The sequence below is a fragment of the Rhopilema esculentum genome, chromosome 4 (genome assembly GCF_057945365.1).
Source record: "Rhopilema esculentum isolate cy_ngs chromosome 4, ASM5794536v1, whole genome shotgun sequence".
Classification (NCBI taxonomy): Eukaryota; Metazoa; Cnidaria; class Scyphozoa; order Rhizostomeae; family Rhizostomatidae; genus Rhopilema; species Rhopilema esculentum.
The window spans coordinates 4,053,605-4,079,904 of NC_142818.1; the positions used below are offsets into that span (position 1 = coordinate 4,053,605).

At 37.2% G+C, this 26,300-nt stretch overlaps 2 protein-coding genes across 2 annotated transcripts; one reads left to right on the forward strand and one right to left on the reverse strand.

Annotated features, from left to right (window-relative positions):
* Window positions 1–1,396: 1,396 nt before the first annotated feature.
* On the forward strand, window positions 1,397–3,043 carry LOC148960319 (uncharacterized). The gene has a single exon (XM_089116093.1). It carries the CDS (start codon window positions 1,495–1,497, stop codon window positions 2,347–2,349), a length of 855 nt encoding a protein of 284 aa, XP_088972219.1. The 5' UTR covers window positions 1,397–1,494; the 3' UTR covers window positions 2,350–3,043.
* A 6,708-nt stretch (window positions 3,044–9,751) lies between these two features.
* Window positions 9,752–26,223, reverse strand: LOC135691168 (transmembrane prolyl 4-hydroxylase). The gene is made up of 11 exons (XM_065208953.2): window positions 23,587–26,223; window positions 22,222–22,303; window positions 21,548–21,673; window positions 21,363–21,436; window positions 15,841–15,902; window positions 14,807–14,841; window positions 14,301–14,466; window positions 13,794–13,851; window positions 12,759–12,886; window positions 11,517–11,607; window positions 9,752–11,146 (listed from the first exon to the last, which is right to left on the reverse strand). The coding sequence occupies exons 1-11, from the start codon at window positions 23,770–23,772 to the stop codon at window positions 10,859–10,861; spliced, it is 1,296 nt and encodes a 431-aa protein (XP_065065025.2). The 5' UTR covers window positions 23,773–26,223; the 3' UTR covers window positions 9,752–10,858.
* Between the last annotated feature and the right edge of the window lie 77 nt (window positions 26,224–26,300).

Consider the following 26,300-nt stretch of genomic DNA (forward strand, 5'->3'; position numbering starts at 1 on the left):
TGCGATTTTCTTCTTATTATGAACTTGTTACAAGAAAAGATTGTTGGTCATTCAGATGAAATTAAATAATTTTAGTATAAGAAAGCAAAAAATGAAGAAACACTTGAATTTCAAAACAATGCAGAGCTCTTAAATTAATTTCACGATTTCCAATCAATATTGAAATGGATAGATGACATCGAAACCTGGGTTGGGTTACCATTACGAAAACTATGGCCAAGTTTGTGCTATAATGTATCATGTTTTGTATAAAGTGGAGAAAACGAAATTAAATAATGTTGGAAGGTTTGTATAATACTTTAACGCAAAAATATAAATGCTTCAAAAGTCTCAAAAATTCTACTCAACCAAAGTCCAAACTCTTTGATCTTCTTTTATACTAAAAATATTTAAATATGAATATAAATATGAATTTAGATACGGAACGTTTCGTAGAAACAACATATTCTGATATTACTGATGTAAATATATAAATCCCAAGAAAATTTTCGAATGGGTCACCCTAAATTGCTTTGTACATGGGGGTCTTACTAGTCTGTAACTCCCCGACGAAGAAAATGGGCAAACCTTTGATCAAAAGATCTGAAATTTCAGTTCTTCACAGATACACGCATTTTTATAAGGAGCAACTTTATAAGGAACCTACATGTAGAAGGCCGAAATATTTAAAGAACTTACTAAAAACGAAATCCCTAAGGAACTTTCCAATTTGAGAAATTTTTATAACTGCAAGAATCAAGAACTAAAAAGCTGATTCCATTCATTTGCAGCCATTCATTTGGTTGCTATTTGTGTGTCAAATGAGTAGTTTCCGCATTGGTTATTTCGCCCCTTTCTCAATTAAGTGTAAGGGCTTGTTGTAGTCAAAACAAATTAAGGAACTATTAAGAAACTTTTGGTACTACAAGTTGATGATTCGAGGTCTACGAATAAAGAACTTTTGGAACTAGGCGATGAAGTAGGTTCCTTATAAAAAAAGCGTTTATGCAACTGTGAAATATTTGTGAAGCCTTGGCGAAGAAAAAGGGCTGCTTTAGCAAGAGAAACAGCTTTTTAAATGAGGGCGTCCTGTGGTCTGGGATAGGAGTTAATAAAAGAATTTGGCAGAAACCCGTTTTGACATAGAAAATCCTTTAGCCATGAATGGAATGTCAAATTGGACAATATAGTTATCTTCTTTTGTAATAGTTATTGTTAGCTTCTGTAGTTGCGGCTGCGCAGTACTTTATAATAATGAGATTCCGCCTACGTGCCTGTCTTATCTTATGTTTGAGTCACCTGTGGTCATTGGGGATTCCTTCCTTAGCTACCGGGAGGCAAACAACAAAAAACAGAGTCGCTGGTTGGATGATATTTTTGTATGATTACAGAATGGCCAGCGATAAAAGTATGTGTATATCATGGAGGCCAGGTCACTCAGTGCAGACGACAGTAGACCGCGGAACTCACACGCGAGGGCTCGCCTATCAGAAAGTTGGTATATTTGCTGCCTAAATGTTTTCGGATAATGGATTTGTAAGCCAGATTGTGCCAATGGATGAATTACTGCAAGCGGAAGAAGACTGGGATGATATGGATATGTATTTAAAAACCGAGGAAAGTGACGACCAAATTTCTAAAAGCCAGACTTTTCCAAGTCTTTCGTCTCTTTATTCTTTAGATATTCCTGAAAATTCAAGGCTAGAAATTTCAACGGAGATGCAAAACGATCCAGCACCGACGGGTAATTCAGTGCCTTTTTCAGATATGGCCTATCTGAGGTCTTTGGTTGGCATACCATGCGATGATAGCTCGAAAAAAGGGGCGTGTTCAACCACGAGTAGTGTCGACCAAAGGCCACTCTGTGTCACGAACGAGGAAACTGAGGTAAAAGCACAAAGTCAACAAGAACAACCCTGGGATTTTTCTTCATCAAGCGTTCCATCAACGCCATCAACCCCAATAACTGTATCATCTGTTTCAGATATATCTGAGATTTTTGATGACGATTTCAGCGATGACTCTAAAGATATAATACTTAGTGCTGCATCATTTTCAGACGATGTAACAGACGATGAGCTAACACAATTGTCAGTTAGAGAACTGAACAAGAAGTTGAAGGGTCTTCCTCGAGAAGCTATGCATCGTTTAAAGCAAAGGAGGAGGCTCTTAAAGAACCGGGGCTATGCCCAGAAGTGCAGGACACGTCGTGTCCAACAATACAGAAATTTATCAGAAGATAATACAGAACTGTACAAACAGATAGATGAACTACAAAATTTAGTCAGGATTTACCAGAAACAAAAAGACGATTATAAAGCGAAGTATGAAAAGCTCAAAAGTAGAATTATCTCGAGCACATCAAAATGAATTTCAAATTAAGGTGATATTAATTTATTCAAAATTATTTCCTCTGATATAGCCTCTATTTAGATTAATTGTTAGTTTTCAAATTTGTTTGCACTTTTGCCTTTCCTCAGTGAACTTATGATATCTTGTATAGTTAATATAACGCCCTAGGCATTCTAATAACAAATGTAGAAGAATTGTGTGTATATATAAACCGAAGGTGCATTTCAGTATTGGCAATGCTTGCCTTACCAAGGCAAAGTTTTGTAGAAGTCGAATCCGTATTTCCTGTTTACTGAGCAAGGCTTGCATTTAAATACCTTCTAAAGGTTCCCATTATAATTGTTATAATTGCAACTTTCAGCTAGCATTTTTATTTAGTAACAATACTGTTTTAATATCGACATTATGTGCATTGATGAATCGTAAATATCAGCTTCAGTTAGGTTTTACCATTTTACTTGTCACTCAGTTTGGTCAAAGCTGGTTCTATTACCTTTAATTGTTGTATGACTGGTGCATACAGCTCGTTTGGTAGATTTTTTTTAGTTATTATCTGAAAATGTCAGGATTTTTTATTCAGAGCCTGTGAGCCACGATGAAGTAGTGTAGAATTACAATAGCATCATTTTAATATGTAAATAGTTAGTACGCTTAAGATTTTGGCAATGTAATATAAAATGTGGTGTTATGCTATTTGTTACAAAGGGATTCATATTATTCGAAATCTGTGACTTTGTACTCTTCAATTCACTCTTCGATTCACTGGTTTTTTCTCCAATTCTTAATGTCCCAATGACAACCTCAATGGCAATCTCGTCAGCCACTCTCTACACTCGTTGTAGCTAAATTATCCAAAAATTTCACTAACATCTTCAAATTCTTGGGCACAGGTACAACAACTAGTGCACTGCAGAGCAAAATCATTATAACTGTTAGAATAGAAACGTATTCCATAGCAAAATTGTATAAACTAGGCAAGTGTTTCGTCTCTTTCAGCTGTAAGAAGGTAAACTGAAAATTTGACGTACGAGAAGATTCGACAACTTAGCTGAATCAACTCGAAAAATTGATAAAGATTTTCCAGGCTTATGTGGCAACTCTTTTTTCCTCCAACAAACAGCGATTTCGAAGCTTTCTAGCTATCAAACTCAACTGTACGGTAATATTTTCAAATTGAGCCAGCCCTAAATCTTGCAGCATTCTTGCAGTTTGATAGATATGGCCTCAGTCTTTCTAGTTAAAGAGCCTGAACAAATTTCACCAGGCCTTTTTCTTGCCAGGCACTACTTGGGGAGCAGTCATTGAGATTTTGGAACAAATACCGGGCTTGAAGACATGGTGGGTACAGGGATTGAGGATTTTTGAGAAGTGTATGAAAATTTTCTCCTTTACAAGTGGGGATATGAAAATAACTAGAGAAATTATAAGGGGTTACAAAGCTACTTTCGCACAATAAAACTGGGCAAATAAGTTACCGATCAAAATTAAAAAAAAAACAGAATTGCTTAGTGGGTATACAGCATAAAACCAAGAACTGCATTTCACCAATACCTTGTGAGGACTATTTCAAGAAAGAATTGTCAACAATTGTTTACTCGAACATTTTCTCATTTAGAATTGAATTTTCATGCAAGTACAGCTCAAGAAAATTGTAGACCTGTACACAGGGGTAGATTGAAACGGCATGGATGGGGGGGGGGGGGTTAGATAAAGAATGGATTTTGGTGCCACACCCTTCAGGTGCCTAGAAAGTGATGGAAACGTCCGTTTTGAAAATTCAACTAATAACTTCAAGGTAAAGAAGATAAGAAGAAAAACAAAGTAAACTTTTGAATTAATTTGTTACTACTTACAAACAAAAAATGTTTTTCTCCGAATCAAAGCGAAATTTACCCAATAGAAGCAAAATTTACCGAAGGATATCAAAATAGTATCGCAACCCCTGCACCCTTCGGTAAATCCGTCCCTGCCTGTACACAACCTGTACCGCAGCAGTTAGTTTTATTTGCTCAATTTAGGAAAAGGATTTTTGGATACTACAATGGCTTCGATATGTTATGACACAATTAACCCAATGAAATATAAAACGATTCTCATACTGTACTTTTGGTATCAAACCAAGAATCTATATCCAAATGCAGAAACAAGGGCGATCATTTGTGCATTAGAAAGCAGGGGGAATGTTGTAAATTTGATCAGATCTCTGACAAAATGCAGTGGACCTTCACTCTGTTGTTGGACTCAAGTAACAAAGCTAAATTATGTGTACAATACCATAAATAAATGTTGAACAGTCTTTCTTTTTACAGATCAACAACAAGTATTCCAAACACAACAATGTAAAACCTCTTGCTACACGTGACCTTCCATTCATGTGGATTTTGTTATGTAAGATCGTGCACTGAACCACTTAAAATAGGCCTTAAGTAGTTGTAAAATTAATTAAGGGTACAGGTGGGTTCCAGAAAAGAAACTTAACGACTAAAAGCGTCAATAATTGTCTATAAAAGAGGGAATAACAGCAATTGTTTAAAAAATGGGCCATTTGCAGTGCGTTTCTTGCTCACTGAGAGGCTACAAAAGAAGCCATATTGCTTGTTTTCGGTAGCCTAGCAACAAAGGAACTTCGACAATTTGGCGTCGCCCATCGATTAACCTAAAAGCATGGAAGCCCGTGGCTGCTACGCGGCGCATCCTAGAATAACACACGTGTTTACAGAAGAACTAGTAAATTTAGGCTCATTCTGGCTGTTCGTTTTTCCAATAGGTACTTCTAGACTGGATTGTTGTAAATATGTTCTTAAACTATAGTGTGTAAGATATAAAATTGAAAAAGGATATAATATATTTTACTGCAGAACAACATTGGATGTGTAACATGTGTAACATGTATTATATTTCTTATTACATAAGACAAGGATACATACTTAATGATAATATTTTTGCAGCGCAAACTTTACAGAATCTCAGCCTAATGTTGTTCTTAATTAACTTGCTATAAATTTTTCAACTAAACGGCTCTAGCTCTTAGGATATTACCTCATAGGAAAAAGAGTCGATACCAAAAAGGTTTCTTCTTTATTCGACACTAAATGCCTTTGAGGGTATAACAAAATATGGACTTATGAGCGCAAATATCATAGAAAATCTTTCCTTTAATGCTTGAAATTGATAGATGCTAAACTTTCTTGTGGATGTTATATGTTATGTACTAAGTTTCATATTGATGTTGGAAAACTATCATTTGATTTGCAATAAAAGAAAGTATTTTTGATGATTGCAAGAAAGTAAACGATTTATCTTCTCATCTGAAACATGCAAGAATGAGCTGGTTGGTAACGAGCCCATACTAAAAGAGCTTCATACTGCTCGAGAGTCCCAGTATTGAGTTTCTTATAGAAGTAGTAATTTATGCATAAAACATAAAATATGCGCAAAAATGGTTGCTAGAAAGCAATTTGAATTTTTTGTGTGTGCAGATTGAAGAGAATTTAGAATTTGATGCTCGTGTCTTTGAAATCTGAATCTGAAAGCAACCAAAATAGCTTTATTCTTTAAAAAGGTTAGCGATTGATATGAGTGAACGACAAAGATTATTGAAGATTATTTTATAGGATATTATTTTTATTATTACCTATTAACATACATAGATGCTATGTGGCAAAGGAAGGCCTGACGACTAACCTTACATGGAATGGTCGTCTTCGTACTTCATTGCTAATTTGGAAGAAACAACTTTGCATACCCAATCAGAATGTTGGAGTTTTCTTTATAAAACTCTTAAATTTTCATGAAAGACGATTTGTGCATAAAGCAACAGGTCACAACTGTCGGCCTCAAAATCTTTCTATACAAGTAAGAGCAGGCAATAATTGCATCATATCATTAAGTTTCTAAAAGCTTTAAATCTGGACATCACTTCTAGAATCAATAAAGACAGTCAAAAATACTAAGCAGTTGAAAGATTTGCTTAAAACTGGGTTTCTTTATAGTACAATTTCTCTTTCTGCAGTATGCAATCTGTCTTATATAATCCTTGAAATTGTTTTATGGTAAATTAGTCTAAACTGAATTGGTAAACATTAATTATTGATAAAGATAATTGATGGTTGATACGATAATTGATGCGATACAGAAAGCTTACTGACTAACAAAAATTGAACACAAAGTACATAAAATAACATTCAAAATTGAAGACAAAAACGTATCTTAGTAACTACCTCATGCTTACAGCTTAAGGCCAGATAGCGAGAGATTGTAGATACCCATTAAATGTAACGAGAAAATTAAGCTTGTTGAATTTTTTCATTCAGGGGCAGGATTTTCAGGAGGCTATATATGAATGCTTTTAAATTACTACGCAAAAATCATACGAATAAAGGTATTTTGACGAAAAGAAGCAGTTTTTCATTGTGTTGCCGCCTAATCTATCATAGAGTATCATGCTTCAGGAAACTAAGCAGGAGCACTCTCATTCCCCATTGCATTGCGTGACTACTCATAGCAGTTTCTTTATATCCGAATTATTTACAATGTTGGATTGACATAACCATGGTCAAGATGTTTGATACAACCAAACATGATTAATACTCTTATTGTTTTGCCAGTACACTTTTAAAGTGCAATTTTTTATAGAACACGAGCATAAAAAAGATTCATAAGAACACGAGCATCAAAGCTATTAACAAATCAAGAACAAGCTAAGGCTGAGGTACTGAAAATAAATTTTGAACGTAGTCTTGAAACAGCCTTGCAAATCTTTTCCTAGAAATTTCTTCTCAAAACAAGGAGTTTTTTGCTATCTAGGGTAAAATTCTCTAATTGAAAGCGATACAGTTCACACTAGTTATGTTTTGTGTTCAATGTTTAAAGGGAATGCATGAAAACTAAAGCCCACTCTGGCCCAGGGAGCGGGGGTTCTTTAGCTTCCCTAAATAATTTCCAAAATGTAATTAAAATCATACAAAAATCACCCTTGTTTTGGTTTTAAGCATGTTTAGTCCCTCAAACGTTTTAGCCCCCTCAATCTGTAATATTCTCTGCGGTCCTTGCTCTGGCCTGCTTGGAAAATTGTGATTAGATCCAACCCTGCGTTTCGCTCCCTATGGTGGACCACAGTGAAATCAGAGCAGGATACTCATACGGAGCCCCTGTTTCATTCCAACGATCTACGTAAAAAGTAAACACTTGAGGCCGGTGTTGTGAAATAGCCTGAGACTGACGGCGGTTGCAAGACTCACATTCTTCAAATATGGTAAACGAGTATATACAGTCAAGTAGTCTGACCCAATCAAAACATCAACAAACATAATATCAAAAAGGCCTAAAGTTGTATATGATTAAAAGTTTATTTTTGTCAGCTAACGTCGCTTATCACTGCACCTGCAAAGCGCCATCGCAGCTTCGGCAACATAATAACTAGTGTTGTCATTTCTTAATAAAAAACAATATAGGCCACCTGCAAGCTTGTACCTGTCGCAAATGTTTGCTTTGACGTAGCAAAGCACCCTGTGATCACAAGACTTTGTTCAGGAAACCAGAGCCGGAATCCCCGCTACAATATAGCTTCGTGATAATGTCTATTAATAGAGCAATGTCGCTATTGGTCTACCTGTGGTTGAAATGGCGGCAAAGAAAAGAAAGCAGTATAAAAAAATCTCGCGCAAGGACTAAAAAAATTGTAAACAGTTCATTGTACATGTGACAATGATAAACATTGTTGATGAAAATTGTCTTAAAGTCGACAAAGCGATTGCACAGTGGTGGGGGATACGGCTTGTTAGGTCTTAATTTTTTTCACGGTCTTGGGGTTTGATAAAAGGCGACAGTAACCAAAATTTAGAGCTATGAGGTCAAAATTTAAAAGCTAAAGACAGTTTTTTGAAAAAAAATGAAATTATGCAAAAGCGAAGATAATTGTGGACATTCTGTGTGGGCTTCGCATCCTCGGTTGATTCATGACAGTTGCGGACGCCTCTCCTTGCATAACTACAACAACACACGCTTTAGGAGAAGTTCAGGGTGAATAAAAGAACCTTCCACGCAGTACTTTCAAAGATGAGGCACAAACTTGAAGAGAAACTTAAACGGAGCTACCCTTCTGAGTTTTGTCTAGCGATACGTTTGTATCGACTTGGAATGGGGCATTTCATTTTTACTTTATAGCATCGCTGCCTCTTCATTTTCTTCTGCAATTGCACAGATGTTGCAAACAGAATTACAACATAAAAGATACAGGAATATTTTGTAACACCTGAACGCGCATTGCAGCTCTCTTCAATTATGGATGGCGGGAAGTAGCGGAAACATTGTATACTACAATAAGCCAGGGGCGTCGCGACCGGGGAGGTGTGGGGGGTGTCACGACCCCCCAATAGTATCTCAATAGGAAATTTCAGGTAAAATCCGCTCGGTGGAAGAAACGATTTAGGTATCTTAGAGACCTTCAGGCTTCATGTCTTCATGTAGTTGCTCCGTTGGTTAAATATGATATTCCTTGATATGAAAGAAGGTAAACAAACTAATGATTTGAATATTTGAAGATTTCTTATTGGCACTAAATCGAAAAATCCAGGTTCTCTTTAGGTAAAATAGTGTCTTGTGTCCATTTCCCCTAAATTTTCTCGGTAGAAGCGTCAACTGCAATTCACTATGAGCTCCAGATTTTTTTTAACATTGAAAAGGCATGCTAAGATGGAAAGAGGGATCTAAATTGACAACCAGTGCTGCTTGTTACCTTGCTTCAAAAGTAACTGACAACATGGTATTTCTCAAGACCACGGCGAAATTGTACGAGTTGTTTTTATCTGCTGTTCAATTTGTTAGCAAAAATAAAAGAATTTTCGGTAGGATTAGGAGGATTGCTTTAGTGAAATGTGCTTAAAAGAGTGCATTTTCCAGGAAACTAGAAGCATCAAAATTCGAAAATTTTCTGCTATATCCTTTGCCCGTTCCGATATAGAGATTTGACAAAACTATTAGGAAAATTCCGTTATTATCAAATTAAAATGGAAGTTGCGAATTATATACAGAGTTAAATTGACAAAATGCATTGCAGAGGTTTGTGACAGCAACTAAAGAATTTCAGGCAAAATTTTTTTAATCAGGTAAATTTGTAGTCCACACATTCCCAACCCCCCCCCCCCCAACAAGGCTTTCCTCGCGACGGCCCTGAAGTAAGCTGTCTCTGCTGTTTCTTGCCATCTTCAAATCTTTCGGTACCATCTCTTCACCTCCATTCCATTTTGTTGCCAATTTTATTTTGTGAAACTTCGCGGCATTGATGTCCCTTTGATGGTCTTTTTGCATTTTACCCGACTCCTAAAAACGGCGTTTGATTTGACGACGCATCGATGTCGCATGCATGCTTTTATCAAATGTACAACGCTTATAAGAAACATCAGGCTGAAATTTGCCCCAATTATAAGAACAAGATAAGATACAGAACAGGCTAAAATTCAACAAGACTCAAGGAAAAAGCACGAGCAAAAATTACTGTCTTCTATAGTGAAACTCTAACAGGGTGACAGGCAAGAATTGGAAGTCATCAATGTGCTCTCAAAAGAGTGACAATTGAGAACTGAGTAGCAATTAGTCTTCTCCAGGGTTCTGGTTTAGATCAATGACCTAAGAATTAACTATTTTATGAAGCACATGCTATGTCCGGACACTGCTATGCATATTATATTCCATTAAAAAATAAGACACCCATTAGGCTGAATTTATGCTGAAAAATAAGAAAAGCCAGGCTGAAACTGGAGCCAAGTGTTCTTATAGAAAAACGTGTAATGCGAAATATACTCCAGCCCCCAGCCTGCTGCACATAAAAGTTTTGTTTATAAAATGACAGTTTGGCGGAATCCTGATTGGCTTTGAAATGAATATTCAGTTCTGTCAACGTAGTTATATGATTGGCCATAGATGAGTATTTGAGAAAACAAGACTGGCAAGACAGAGATTGACCTATATTTTGAGTGATCGTCAGATTGGCCTTGTATGAAAATTGGTACAACGCTAGGTTAAAAGAAATTTATGGTGCATTTGTGTCCCCAATCTCGATAAACTAATTTTTCCTGAACATATTGAATGCAGTTACCTTACGTTTAAATATTCAGAGTAAATTATCTTTTGCAAACAGCAGAGTAACCGGACCAGATGCAAGATCGTTTAAGGCTACCAAAGACACAATTTTAATATGGAATTTAATTTTAAGATATCAATTAATCATTAATTATAAGATATTTTTTATTAATCATTACATTTGGATTAATTCAAGGATACAATTTTAATTAAGGATTAATTTTGTAGCTAAATACATTTATGCTAAATACCTTGATTAAGGATTAATTTTGTAGCTAAATACTAGATCGTTTCATCTTTTTGATATTTCGAGATTCGTTTAATGTTAAGACCTTTCATATGCTGTCTTTAAAAGTCATTTCTTTCAAACAACTTGAATTGTCCAATGTGCTAGTGGCTTTGATTCTGAGACTGAGTACTGAGTATTAGTATTCAATAGGCAGCACACTTAAAAAAGACTTTCAAGACTACTCAGATCCGCATACATGCTATTCAGATGCCTTGTTTGGTATTCTGGCGCTGGTATCCAGTTATTGGCAACCCATTTGTGCCCTTTTCTGATGTTGCACCCTCCATGGAGCGAGAAGTCGTCTCGCTCTCCAAGCCAGCCATGTTCATCAAGATTGTGATTGTACCATAAAACAGCCTTACCTTTCTTTGGTGCCACAACAGTTGTTGAATTATAGCAGAACTCGCTGAGGTTGTAATAATCTCCCTCTCTTCGTTGAACAAATTCCTAAAAAAGAAAAAAGTATTTTAGTACACAATAGTCTTCTATAAAGCAGCAGTCTCGTAAAGTGCAAGATTAAAATTCTAAAAATAAAGGGGAAGTGCCTCAGAGATTTTAAAAGAGTATGAAAAAAGTTCTATAGGGTCACAGAGGAGGACTCATTCAGTAGAATGAGACTAAAATATACCAAGAAATTTCTGAGAACACATGATTGCGAATGCTATCCCAACACATATCATATCTATTAAGAGCAAGGTTCAGAGCAAAGTTACACTTTCTTCAAATAAGTCTAATACGCCACTTACATTCCTACACAGGTTTAGATACAAGCTATATTGCCCTTTATCCTTAACAATCAAAATGACATTAAACTTACCGTATGTTTATAGGCATCGTCGTCTGCGACTGGAAATGCAGTTTCACCACCTTCTTCTACGTCATTCAAATAATACAATATCGTAATATACCTGATAGACAAAAAAATATCCTGGAATTGCCCTTGAGCTGACTTTAATTGCAAACAAAATATATGTACACAATTCATTTGCACAATAAATAAGATCTTCCTAAAAGAGAACAATGATCTAAGACAATTTCATGTTTCAAATGAAATTCGTGTTCCTCTTCAAATGACACTATCACTTATTATGATTAAGCAAAAAGTGTATTCTCTTGATTGGTTGCCGTAAATCATGAACCTAAAGGCCTGCTTCTGATTGAAAACTGGACAGATAAGGTCAGAATCGTCCCACTTCTAAGCGACAAAGAGTGGTTTGTTTATCAGATTTTCTTAGCATATGTAGCGCTCTAGGGAAAGTGTTTATCACGAATTACCCCTGATCGCCCCCCCCCCACAAATTTTCTTTCTTGTAAACCAGTTGAAGCAATCGATTTTGATGTATAACTAAACTGAAATGAAGTACCGACAATGGCCGAGTCGTTGACGATAATTTTTGTGAAATTTGAAAGAGAATTGCAACAAAACGGAAAGCAATAATTAGCCGAAGACTTGAAATTCTATGCATCAATTTCTACATTGTATCACAAAACTTCTTTGCGTTTCAGTTCACCTCTAAAGGTTCTGTAGTCTCTAAGAATAATGCGTACTTTTTTTCTAACCTGCTTCACTGTACTGAAAGCAGTTGATAATTCGAAAAGTATATTTCTGATTTTCCTCATTTCTAACGATCCATTTTATTTGATGAAATTCTACCTTACAAAATTCTAAGGTTATTTTTATACTTCTGACTGCCTATTATCAAATCTAAGATTATCTTTATGAATCTGACTGCACGATCCTCATTGTTACAATTTATATTGCTTAGACTTATGTCATGACACTAGAGCACTATGAAGAAAGGCACTTTTCTTCCTTTTTCTTCATTCTTGAAAACTTGAATCTTTCCGATCAAGAATGAATGAGAGAATAAACTCTCGTATTAGCTCAGCTTGCAATATCTTTTTCACAAACGGGGTTCTCAAAACACACCCTATACAAGTTTCACATGCAAAGTAGCAAAAAGAACTGACGATAGCATTTTTGTAAATGATTCCTAGCCAAGCTTTGTAGCTATCCTTTCAATGCTAATGATTTAAATTTTCATGGACTGACACAAACCTGCACAGTCGACATTCAGTTGAAGACGCTTGTGGTTTGAATTGGCAGCAATCAAGATTTGCAAGCATCGCCTTTGATTGGCCGTCGAAGTGTGCATGGTAGTGTCCATGAACGTCATAATGCAGTACCTGTCAGTACAAATAAATTAAACATCAATGCTGCTATAACGTTGTGACCTACATCCATTACAGCTTCAGTCACTGGTGGCAGGAGTTACCTTGGGTGCAAGAGCTTCGGTGAAAAAGTCGGTCGGTGAAAGGGTGGGTTGTAAGACCACTGTTCGACAATCTCTTTCACTGAAGCTCTGGTACCCAGGGTAAGTAAGAGATAATGGGTGCAGCCAAAGGAAAATTTTGAGACCACGCCCTCTTCAATCATTCCAGTGCTACAAACTTCCAATACTGTTATTTTCCTTGTCAAATGTTATAAAATTGGCCTACCCTTACCTACATTCCTGAACAAAATTGTTGAAACAATATGCAATTTCTACAACTGCTTCTTTAGGTTGCCTCTTTAAAATCGAATCCCCCCTTTCCCCCAAATCAATATTTGATTTGTAGTTCCATCATTTCTGCTTCAAAATTCTTGTCCAGGCTACTTACGCTGGTAATACTTTGATTTTAAAAGCAAACAATATGCCTATATGGAATTACAGTAAATAGGTAGAATGATGTCATTGCAAAAAACGCACCAAAAGTTACCAATACAAAAATTCAGAAGTTACAAAAATAGATTCATTGCCATAATTTGTTCAGCATTTACGTAGCTCGCCGGGTCGGATCCGGGAATTTAGAATTGGCGTTGTATTCCCTCCGACAGAGACGAGTCTTTTAAAGAGGCAAAGCTCAATTTTCTTGCCAAATTAAGAAAGGGGCGTACATCCTGGGTACCCCCTCGTTGACCTAACTCTGGCTAGATGTCGAGAATGGGAGATTTAGCTAGCTCTCCAAAATCAGGTTTGTTAAGACAAACAACGACAATTGAGCGAAAGGTGCTCTGGTATAAAGAGACTAAGCGTAGATACTAAAATTTTACCTGCATTGGTTCGCCACCTTCAACAATTCTGGTTGGCAGTTTTGTCAGCTTTTTTACTCTAAAAGGAAAAATAATGCAAATAAATTATGAGTTTCACAACCGATCTCTCTTATTATGGTGAGAATTGCATTTCATATCGTCTCGTTTGGTTTAACTTAGTTTTCCATCTCGTGCACCCAGAATTCCTAGCTTTTTGGAAAATTTACCCCTAGCAAAAGATTCGTTTAGCCTGAATGGCATAAGAACCAGGGCGTAGCTAGCGGGGAGTGTATGGGGTGTAGCAGGGGGTGTAGGCGAAATTTCGGACATACACCCCTACTAATTCTTCAGTTAGTCGGTAAATCTTCAAAGTTTGCTCAACAAAGTTTTTCTTCATGTAAATTTTTCTACTGATGACCTTTCAACAGCCACCTCGTCCCCCCCCCCCCCCCAGGTCTGGAAGGTCCAGCTACACCGCTGGCGAAACTTACGAATGCTGTACAATGGCTTGAATTAGATGTTGCTAACCTTTCTCTAAGCTTTCGCAGCAATGGGTCAGCAGATCTGTCTTGCTTTAACCATGTTTGTTCGCTGTACCTGTCACGAAACCTGGGGTGTGTTTCTCTCAGGGCTTTCATGTAGTCATCTATAGCCTCTGTGTTAAGCGTTTGGAACTCTTCTTGGGTTATTTTTCCTAAAACGAAAATGTTTCAATGCCAACCTTTGCAAATTACCCCTAATTATACTACACCGTGAAACTAAAACTCGCCCAAAGACTGCATCAAGAGAGAGCAATCGAGAACAGTTAAACGCAATCCAGGGGCGTCGCTAGTTACTGTGCAGGGGGGGGGTGGTGGTGCCCCGAAATACATCAAAAGACATAGTACTTGAATGCATGTTGATTCATCTTTCTTTTCTTTGGGTCGGACAAGGGTTATGATCAAATGTACCCATTATGATCATATCTCCAGGAAGGCAAAAAGGAGTTCTAAAATTAAAATGTATATGATAATAAGCTTAAAAAATAAACTAACCATCGTTGAAACTGTCCAATTTCATCTCTTTAAACCTTCAAAATCAGAGAATTATACTTTGACGATTTCTTTGATTAGAAATGGCATAAAGCTACATTACTTTAAACTGACTTTTTGTTGACTTTAAACTGAAGTTTTAATTGCAGTACATCACCATTCCAATTAATCTATATGTTGTTCAAAAAAATGTCTAAAATATTTAAAAAGGCCATCCGCACAAGCGGGGGAAGGGGGGGGGGCAATTCACTCTTGCAAACAGCGTACGAGATTTTTTTCGAACACAAAGGATTTCTAAGGATTTTCAGATGAAACAATAGGATTTTGACAAATGGTGTATGATATTTTATTGTAGTGATTTGCCCCTCGCACACAACAAGTTTTGCCGGGTCAAATTATAGCATTTGAATCTATCATTCACAAGAATGTCGTTTTGGGAAAAGAAGGCGTTTGTGAAAAGTTTTATCAAACGATTGTAACTTTTGACATCGATTATTACAATATTATCTAGTCATACATAAAACCTTCAAAGTTAGACATATGCATGTATATAAATATGTATTTATAATAAAATAGAAGATAGGCTAGAAATGAGACATGTTCTCTGTTACTCCGAGTTTCGTGCTTGCGCAATCATCAGACAGATTATAGTCTGTCTGATGAGTGGGCAAGCACGAAACTGGGAGTAACAGCGAAAATGTCTCATTTCTAGCCTATCTTCTATTTCATTATATCTATTGCTCTGTGCTTTTGCACATCGAGCACTGTCATGTCAGAATAGACAGCGCACGCGCAATCTGGAATAAATATGTATTTATACAGTAGAAGTTAGGCTAAAAATGAGACATGTTCTCTGTCTTATATGACTATACGTTGGATAAGGACATGTCTCATTTCTAGCCTATCTTCTACTATATAAATTGCTCTGTGCTTTTGAACATCGTTAGCATAGACAACGCAATCTGGTATAAATATGCATTTATCAATATTTGGTTGGGAGGGGTATTGAAAACAGCAGAAAAGAAAACATAGCTTACATTTCAATGACGTCTTCATCTTTTAGGTATAAGAATCTTGTGTTGATTGCAAACTGTTTAACCTGTTAAGATATGAAAAGATCAGTGCCTACTCAATTGGAATTCATTTTCATTTACAACATAGCCTTGTGGTGTCACACACAGCGAGCCTCTATCTGAAGAACAGGAGGAGAAGCAACTTAACTCTTCACTCGTAGGTTTTTTGGACCTGGTTCCATTTCGAAGATACTGTTGTTGTGAAGAATATTAAGTTAGACAAGTGGATAGCTTGCATCGCAGATGTTAGATCTAAGGCACATCTTCAATATTATTTCTTGTTAAAGATTTTCTGGATCCTTTGAAGGAAACTTCTTATGACAAATACAACTATATGGAATCCCCTCATGCGACACAACCGAGGGGCAATTGACTCTTGCAAATAGCGTACGAGATTTGAACTAAAACAAAAGGATTTCTAGGGATTTTATGATAAAACAATAGGATTTTCACAAAAGGTGTACGAGATTTTCTTTGAGTGATTTGCCCCTCGCGACACACCAGTAAAACAGATACGACATGTTGTATGAGATAGAAACTCTCATATTCCCTGCACAAAGACCCATGTACCACCGGGAAGGCCCCAATCTTTTGCGAAGCAAATAATTTTCAAGTCCCCCCCCCCACTTTTGCTAGCCTTGGCCCCACCCCATCATTTTCAAATTCACGGGATGGGCCTCGGCCCCAACGGAAATAGGCGTGACACAACCATCTTTTCTCAACCGAAACAGTCACAGGCGACTCATACGACTTAAAAATGCAACAAGAATGTTTCCAAGAATGCACTTCTTTGTTTCCAACATGGCGACAGATAAAACCACAAGGAAAACACAAGTACTGTATCTGTTCGCATCGAATTGTATTTACGTAGTAGGTGGTAGGCTCATACGACTGTTACGACAAACACGACTAAGAGGAAACCAGCCTAACTTCGAACTGCCCTACAGTCGTGTTGACATTCTTTGAAAAAAGAGAGAGCCCGAGAAGCAAGGACCGAAGTGCCGGGGGGGGGGGGGGAGCAGGGGGTCTTGACCCACCAAAAAACTTAACTTGCATAGGTAAAATACTTTTATTTTGTAAAATATGGCTTTTGTTACACTGATTTATCAGGGCTGGCCCTCCCCCCCAAACAAAAAGTTGTATCTCGGTCTTTGCCAAAAAGTATTGAAAAATCGGAAATAGCCGTTGGAAGTCACTAAAACGCTTTCCTGATAGGGTAAGTGATGTGATAAGCTTTTGGGGATGGGAATTTTTCAAAAACACCCCGTTGTTACCAGCCTGGTAAACCGGGGAGTTCCTTTTCGAAATATCGCATGACCCAAGCATTTTTCCATTTTCCCACGTCCCCGCGAGCTTTGATTTATTTTTCCCCAGTTAATCCCAAGTTCCCCTTTTTCGGGCATCCCTTGCCATTGCCAGTCCAAGCTTTTGCTCTGATGAAGCCACGTATGCCGGGGCGAAATATTAGCCTTTACTGATTTACGTGTTTTATTGTTGTTTATTCTCGGCGTATTGCGGTGTTTCTTATTTGCTACATTTTTATCGACTTTTCGCCGCAAGAACTCCTTGGAGCCCGTCGAGCAGCCTGCTACAGTGGCCTTTTCTTCATTCGCACAAGACATTTTACCTGTTTTCCCCTGTGACGAAAACGCTCGCTAGGCTTCTGTCTGTGTTCTGGACAGTTTTCATCATGATACGACCACGTGCAGCGGTCAGTACAGAAAGAGTCCCAGAATGGGTTTACTTCCGCATAAATATCGTGTTTGGTACACCGAGATGCCTTGGTATTCAAAATGCACAATCATTAATCTAACATGTTATTTCTCCCTGACTGTCATGTGATTTTATTCTATTCATTCATTGCAAAAAAAGTTCTGGAATGCGGAATTGGAGGCGTGGTTTTTGTTAGTGTATTGAAAGATTTCTAAAGGCCATTGAATAACGAGAAATCTGGCTCCTCACGAGGCCAACGGCTACCCATAGAAAAAGTATTTTAAGCAAATGGACTAAAAGGATTTCAAGCAAGGGAAGGAGTCAAAGAAATTATTTACAAAAGGCGGCATGTTCAGTATAGATTAAGGGCCTTTGTTCCAGCTGTACTCACCAAGAAGGGTTTAGGTGGGCGGTTATCTACCATTTTGTCAAAACATGGTCTAAGCATATGCTTACAAGTTACAACTCAAGTTATGAGAGAAAATGCAGTCTTTGTTATAAAAAACGATTTACGAGTGACTCGCCACTGGCATTGCTTAGAAGCAAAATAATCTTGTTTTACTCTTCTTCTATAAGAATATTATAAATTTAGTCTATCCTTGATATTCTTGAGAAATGTTTCTTTTTGATCCTAGATACATTCTTCAGGTATTCTTATTTTTTTTCAAATCTCACATGGTTTCAGGGGAACATCGGCCACCCTCAAATAGAAACTTGGCTTTATGCTATAACGAGATATGCTGGTCATGCAATGCTCTGTTGTTAACATTGCAGATCAGGCAACTGCTAAGAAACGAGAAAAATTGTGCAACCTGAGGCTGACCAATATTCTTATAATATTCTCAAATATTGAATGACTATGAGCCTGAATATTCTTATAAGAAGGTGTAGTACACTCTTTTTTTATAAGAACACGAGCCTCAAAACTGATCAAAAGTTAAGAACAAATTGAGAACAAGCTGAGGCTGAGCTTCTGCAAAATGCAATTTTGAACAATGTTTTTTCTCAAAATCGAGGATTTTTAGCGATGTGTGGGTGCTTTTGGTGAATCTTCAAGTTTGTCAGCAAATTAAGGCTGTCTCACTCACTTTGTTGGCAAATGAGGCCTGAACACCTCCTTAGAGCGAAAAAGCTAGCAATAGCACTTCTTAACCCTCTTAATTTAAGAACAAATTAAGAACAATCCAGCCTCAGATTTTCGAAAAAATTAAGAACAGTCAGCCTGAACATAAATTTACTGGCTCTTACAAAAAAGAGTGTAACTAACCAACTTTAGGTACCTGTTGATGAATTTTAAAAAACCTAAATTCTATAGTTTGTAGCTAACCTATTTTTTGAAGTATCAAAACATTATTCCGGCCACTTAGTTTATCGACGTTATCAATTAGATGCTATTTTGTCGATTTAAAATTAAATTGCACGGAGAAAAATCCTGCTACTGCCAATTTTCTCTTCTAATTATTTTCTACTACATAAATTAAGAAAATTTTAACTCTATTACTCTATTCCTTACTGTGTGCCTGGCACTGAAAAATAAACAATATTAAATGTCCTTGTTTTACAAGAAATGTGAGAATCGTTTCAAAAGTATTTTAATATGCGAGAATGCGCGAAAATTCTAAAATGTGCCAAATTCTCAAATGTTGGCAGATCTGAGAATTGAAAAAATTGAAATTGTAGGAAAAGTGGAATATTTTGTACTAGCACTTCAAGAATATTAACTATTGTTTAAGAGTAGAAAATAACTCTTTACTTTTAGCATCTCAAAAACCTCACATTCAGTGGTGCGGTTACTGTAGTCCCACCCCTATTAAAAATTTTTGCTACTTTTTGTCGGAATTCTTCGAACAGTTACTCGTTATCCAACAAGAGTCGAACTCGAGCTGTGCCCTATCTGTGTCCCTTTTTTGCATCGGACGGACAATAAACAGTATACCACAAATAATTTAATGCTGCTTTTGGCGATTCCCTTTCAATGTCAAAACGTGGTGGCATGGAATTTCAGGTATAGCTCACATGTTACCACAATCTCAGGTCCCTACACCCAATGGGCAGGAAATGTTCATAGGGTGTCTAAGCAAAAACGTTTGCGGTTGAAGGAATGGCTCTTCAGGGAGATTAGCGTGGGCGCTTTATTGCTTCCTTCTTTGCTTCATTGTGATCTCACATTTGACGTAAGAAGAATGAAAGAAATTACTCGACCAAAGTGCTAAGTAAGCGGGACTCTCACTTCTTTTACGCCTGGGCTCTCTCAATGAAGAAAGAAAGATCGCAACATTTTTGGAATGTGTAAGAATGAGCCTATACGTATCGTCTCTTCTCCACAGGACAGACTCCGGCAATAAGCTTTGCTTTTGGCTCCCTCATCACCCATTTCATTGGCAAAATTCAGATTCTGAGATTTTAAAAAAATATATATTTGGGGTCTGTGAATAACAAGCTAAGAAAAATCCAATATTTAGGGTTTGACAATTACAGGTTAAGAAAAATGCAATATTTGGTGTCTGAGAATTACAGCTTAAGAAAAATGCAATATTTGGGGTCTGAGAAATGAAAACAAAGTTGTAAAAGGAAACTAAATATTAGGGAGAATCCTTAAAGAAAGGAATCCTGAAATTTTGAATCTTGAAACATCTCTCTTGGCTATTTATTGTTTAGGGTATTGAAATGGGATTGAAATTATTGTGATTTTCAAGAGAATTTTACAAAAATGGTAGTCCAAAACATGTAACATTATTCAGGGTCTCAAAATTTTGAGATTCAATATTTGGGGTTCTTCAAAACTGTAACTGAATATTTGGGGGTCAACAAAAAATTGCTGACATAGACGCCCGTATAGAAAAGTAGTGAGCACCCCCCTGGGCAAAATACGCGTCGGAAGCCTGCATTGCTTGTACCAAATCTGCAATACAACAAGTACCCCCTGCCAGGGCGGCCGAGAGGGATGGGTAAGGGAGCAAATTTCCCCTGGGCCTCAAGCTCTAGGGGGCCCCATGAAATAATGAACTCCGTTTTAGAAAGGGATTCATCAAATGCAGTGGTGCTTTTAAGGGGGTCCAGAGGGGCCATGGCCCCAAGCCCCGCGCTTATGATAGCCAAAAGGGGCCCTACACCTAACAAAAAAGATGGAAATTGTAGAGAACAAGAGCGATTTTTTTGGCCCCGGGCCCCGCAGATGTTTTTGGCCCCGTGCCCCGCAGATGTTTTTGGCCCCGGGCCCCGCAGTTTTTAAAACCGCCACTGATCAAATGTAGCAAAAATTTGCTCAACATTAGAACAGCGTTTGAAACGATTGCATGAAATAAATGCAAGAAAATTTCTGAAATACATTTTAAGCTAATCTGGAGGGGGTGGTCGCAAAAAGTTTCTTCTCGCATTTCTTGCAAGGGACCTCGTCATTCATATTTGCCCTATGGCATCCAAAACGTCTCTGCAGCCCTGCCCCCTGCTCTCATTTTCAAATATAGATCAATTTGGGTAAACTATTAACTTCCTATCCAACATCCCTAATGATGGCATGGGAATGGTTCGAAATTTTACACAAATTGTGGTCCTTGTTATCCTTTTTGCTTGTTGAAAGGAAAATAATAACGTGAGCAAGCTGAGAAAAGCATGCATTTGATTCTCAGTTGCAAAAGGTGGGGTTGTGACCCCTCTTCCCCCAAGAAACTCCTGGGCCCACCAAAAGCCTTCAAAGCAACTATATAATAAAGATCAAACTCATGTTGAAAGAATAATCTTGGGTCTAATAAAAATGAACTGCACTAACTTACATCTTCAATCGTTATTTCACCATCTTCATCGATATCCCAGCGATCAAAATCTCCAACCACAAACCTTGAATGGCCTAAACAACGAAGGAAGATATCAAATACAGTTCTAATCAATTAAAAATGCTAATACACTACGCATGCACATTCTACAAACAACAAAAAAGATTACGAAACAATTTTCTTACCATGAGTGTAGTTTTTACTGGCAAGAGCATGTTTATCGAAAAACAGTCCACTCGCGTGAAGGCCTTGTGTTGTGGCGATTTCGATAATGTGATCACATTCCTCGTCGGTGAGAAAGTTTAGAATTTCTGAAAGAAAAGGAACGCATATAAAATAGCATGTACCATTGGGTACCAGTTCATTCAACTGTGCAGGCAGTTTCTCTTTACATATCAAACACGTTTACTTCATTCCTTTATGTAGGAAGGTAACAAAATATTCAGAAGCAAGGGATCCAAGGAAAAGAGAGAAGACACGCCTTTCTCTGTTCTCAAAAATCCCAATGGGGCTTAGATATATCTTTCTAGAGACAGGGTCAACCTCTCTTTTAGGAGAAATATCCCTCGTCAGATAGCCCCACAATCCATGTCAAAAGTCTTGGAACACTAACGTTGGCTTTCATGATTAAATTCAGCAATCCCTCTATTTCTAGGAACAATTTTGGTTTGCGATAAAGCGGCGTACTAGGAGATTTGTAAGTTGGATTTTTATGACTAGTATGACATTTGCCCAAAACTCTCAACAATGTTCTGGAAGGGGGGGGGGGGGTGGGGGAGTAGTAACATTTGGACAAGATAAGATAATGTAAAGAAATGAAAACAATGTAAGATACGCGTTCGAGAGTCTTGATACGTACCAAAGAGTTTTGGCTTCACTGCGACCGTTCTCAGTGTATGAATTTTCCCCTCCTCTAATTCAAGTTGTCTTTCGTAGCCTCTCTGTACACAAAGAAAAATCACTTTCTTGTTTGGCTTGAATTGCTGACACTATTCTAACATTAGATCAAAAACATCATTCATCAATTCGATTTATTACAATTTCTTAAAAAGAGGATTATTACGCACGCCCGAGGGCAAGATTTTAAACTTCTTTTGAAAGTAGAAAACTACTTTAATTGAAAATACGGTGAAATCGCGCCTTTATCAAACCCCACTCAATACGAACCACTTGCTATAATAACAACCCAAAAGTTTTGCCCCCTGGATTACAACACAGACGCAAATGGGAACACTTTAGTAGACTTTAAGGATATAAGGTTATTGAAATATTTAAAAAACCCAACTAAAGTTATTGATCTACAAACACCTGTTTGAAATTACCACTGTTACTATTACAACGTTTCAAAAAAATTAAGATGTGAATTTACATTAAGTATAGGATAAACATATAAATTCGCTTAATACGATCATATTAAGACAGATAATAACTTTGATTTTCTAATGTTTTGATCAATGGAGAACCTCTGACGGTTTGAAATAGAAATCTGAAAACTGTAATAGCTTTCTTTTTTTATATGTCTCACTTCTTACCCCTTTCAACTATTTTATTGATAAATCAATACTTTTGACTGATAAAGGCGTAACATTTTGCATTCGTCTGCAAAATAATTCATCTATGTATCTAAATTCATCGATAACCGAGTTTGTACTAAACCCTGCCATACTTGATTATTTTTTGTATGAAAATCTCTAGCTAATGTCACGAAAAAATGTTGCTGGCACATTTTCTTACTATTAATTCACGTGGATTTTGGTTTCACTATATACATGGTGACCTTTAGTTAACAAATGCCAAGATGAACAAGAGACAAACTGATTTTCTAAAACGCAAATACTGCAGGTTACATGAAGGATACCTAACATGAAGGCCTAGCAAGCCACCCTTAACTAACAGAAAGAGAAAAAGACAGTTTGATTATTATTAGCCTTTATCGAATTTGCAGGGAGGTATAATTTGAGCTTTTTACTGATCTTGTCCCCCGAAATGCACCGTTGTTTAAAAACCCTGGCAGTATTATCACCGGTCATGAGTCAAATAGGGAAAGATCAGGGTTTTCAAAAACCAGCAACATGTATGAAAATCTGGCCATTTTAGACAAGCAACATGTATCAAATTTGAGACAATATATAGCTGCCTTTCACTTTATATTGGTTATTAAATTCATTCTAAGCATGCTCTTTCATGAAACGCTATGAAACGCTTTGAAGTTTATAAGGCATACCTCAACAGGATCCCATTGGAATAATGTTTCCTCTTGTTCTTCGTAAAAGCAAGGCTCATCCGCGTCATCCTGAAAGCAGTGTTCGTTGCCGTTCTCGTCTTTCGTGCATTTATCTGAAGAATATTTGCTCGCGTGTGTTATCATAAAAAGAATAAAAATATATGTAAGTTTGATGTAAAAATCCATTCTAATTTCTTTATTTACAAAACCGCTATGAATGCGAAGGGCCTAAATATCAACTGATTCAAAATTCTGGTGCGGTGTTCGACGGGTTTCTCCTTCATTGCATGGACAAGCATTGTGATGGACAAAGCCACCAGTCAAAGAGATAACCGGTACCATACCTACGTGAAGAAGCTCATGCTTTCTAGCGTAAGGGATACTAATGAAGATCAACTGCTCAAGACCTACAAAGAGAATCAACAAGAAGAGCAGCTAATTTGGATCCTTGGTAGAGAGCTCTTTGTTTTCGAAGTGACGTGTCCTAAACTTTGTTACGCTACTGCATTCGAGAAGAGGGCCTACAAAAGGCCCAGCCGAAAGGAGGGCCTACAAACGGCCCAGCCGAAAAGAGGGCCTTTACTATCGTTCCTAACTATCTTTATCTTATAACGTTTTCGTCTGCTTTGGCCTTTTTCGGCAATCACATACACAGCATTGGGGCTCTCCCCTATTCATATCATTCAAGGATTGGTTTTGAGGCATGGCTTCCCGCTTCTGTTTGGGGTTTTTAGCATTCCTATCGAGGTAATAAGAAGCTCGATCCAATTTTTTCAATAGATCAGTGTGCAGATCAGACTAAAAAAGCATCAATGAAATCAATGCCTTTCGAAAAAGTGCTCATTCCCACAAAATATTTTGACCAGAGATTCGGGAAATAGCTGCTTTATTTTCACAATGTATACAAAAATGATTTTTTACTTTTTCTTTGCTCACTCCAGCAAATAAGTAAAAAATAAATACCCTGTCAGAATTAACATCTACTTCAAGCAAAAACTACCATTACAATAGATGTTCATCTTACTCTACTCCAGAGAAATTTCGAGGTATGAGCAAAAACATAACGACGCATGCACTATAAACGCAATCAATCTAAAAGACACCTGAAATGGGGGAAAATTACACAACATTCATTGGAATATTTATGGTTTGTAGCTCTGCCCACAATGACATGGATGAAGACAAATTCGTGCCAATTTCATCTACCATCTAGCGATTTACCGACCAATCAACAGTTTAGTCGACCAACTGAAGATAATTCCGAACAACTCATGTAAAACAGGGAGTGTCATACCACCTACAACTCCCATCAGATGCACACCTGCATCCATACAAAGTAAAGAATGACCACTTGCTTAAATCAATACAATCATACCAGATCATACCAGGTAGGGTATTGATTAAAGCGTTCATGGTGTTCTCTTCAGTCGCTTTAGGGCAGGTTGCGGTCGTGGTAGCACATAATACATAAAAATAGTCATTTATACATGCTACCTAGACTCACTCCATGAGCCTCTGTTTCACAACTGCCTCACTTTACGGAAGCAACCAGAACAGAGGCTCATGCAGTAAGTCTACACGATATCATCCTTCAATTAATCTAATCATAGAAGACAATTTATAAATCAGTAATAATTGAAACATAAGTTGAATAAAAATAGAATAAATCATAATCTTGTCACTTAAATCAATGTTGTTCCAGGGTGTCGTACATCGAGGTCATTGGCATATGAAGTAAAAATGATAAATTCATCTTTTCTTTAAGCTTCAATATTTCATCTTTCACCCTTAAAGGAATTTTGAAAGCAACTAAAAAAAAGATTTTGACCCGGTTTACGACAGGACCACTGGTGTCAGAAAAAGGTTCATATGACTTTTGAATGTTTTCATGCGGAGGTGATTAGAGCATAGAGTTGTTTCATACCGGGCAGCGTATATAATACGAGTTAATTGAACTTATTTTTTGTCATAAAACTAGCCAATATCTTAAATATAACAAAAAACCAACATATACCATACTTAGTAAATGATAATAGTCAAAATCAGAAATTTCCATGTTATAACTAACATCAACCCAAATCTCAATCTATGGAGGGTTTACCAAAAGGGGGCAGCTGTTCATTTGTGGAAAGGTGAACTATTGTTCGAGCCTATTCTTTTAATAGAGGAAATTCGGCGTTGCATAACTGCACCTTTATAGGCATAACCAACAGATCAGCATGCCGAAAAGAGGGTACTAAAGACAGCTTCTCACCGTGCATTTGAATATAAATCACTTCAACCTGCTTATGCTTGCAGTTGTGACCCGAGAAGTCCTGACAATGGCGACAGTTTTCTACAATTTTTTAAAAAATTGGGGCCAATGTGATTCCTTTTGAAAATTACTAGACAATTTGCTTGCTATTAGTTTGAGCATCTGGTCTTTTATACATAGTTAATGCTTGTAATACCAAATATAATCAAATAAAAACAGTCACCAGGAAGTCATAGCAAGATCGTGTATTTAACTTGACCTGGGAATCATAGAGCCTTTGGGATATGCATTGATAAAAATGAAACTCCTCTACAGATAGTTAGCTTCGAGAGAGCAGAATCGTGGGGTGTAGTAACTGGTTGGAGAGCATCAGATACCAGCAAAGTGCAAAGCAGATTTCTGTGAAGAATCGTTTCTCATTCCCGCAGACTAACGAATCGGCTTCCACGATATGCTGATC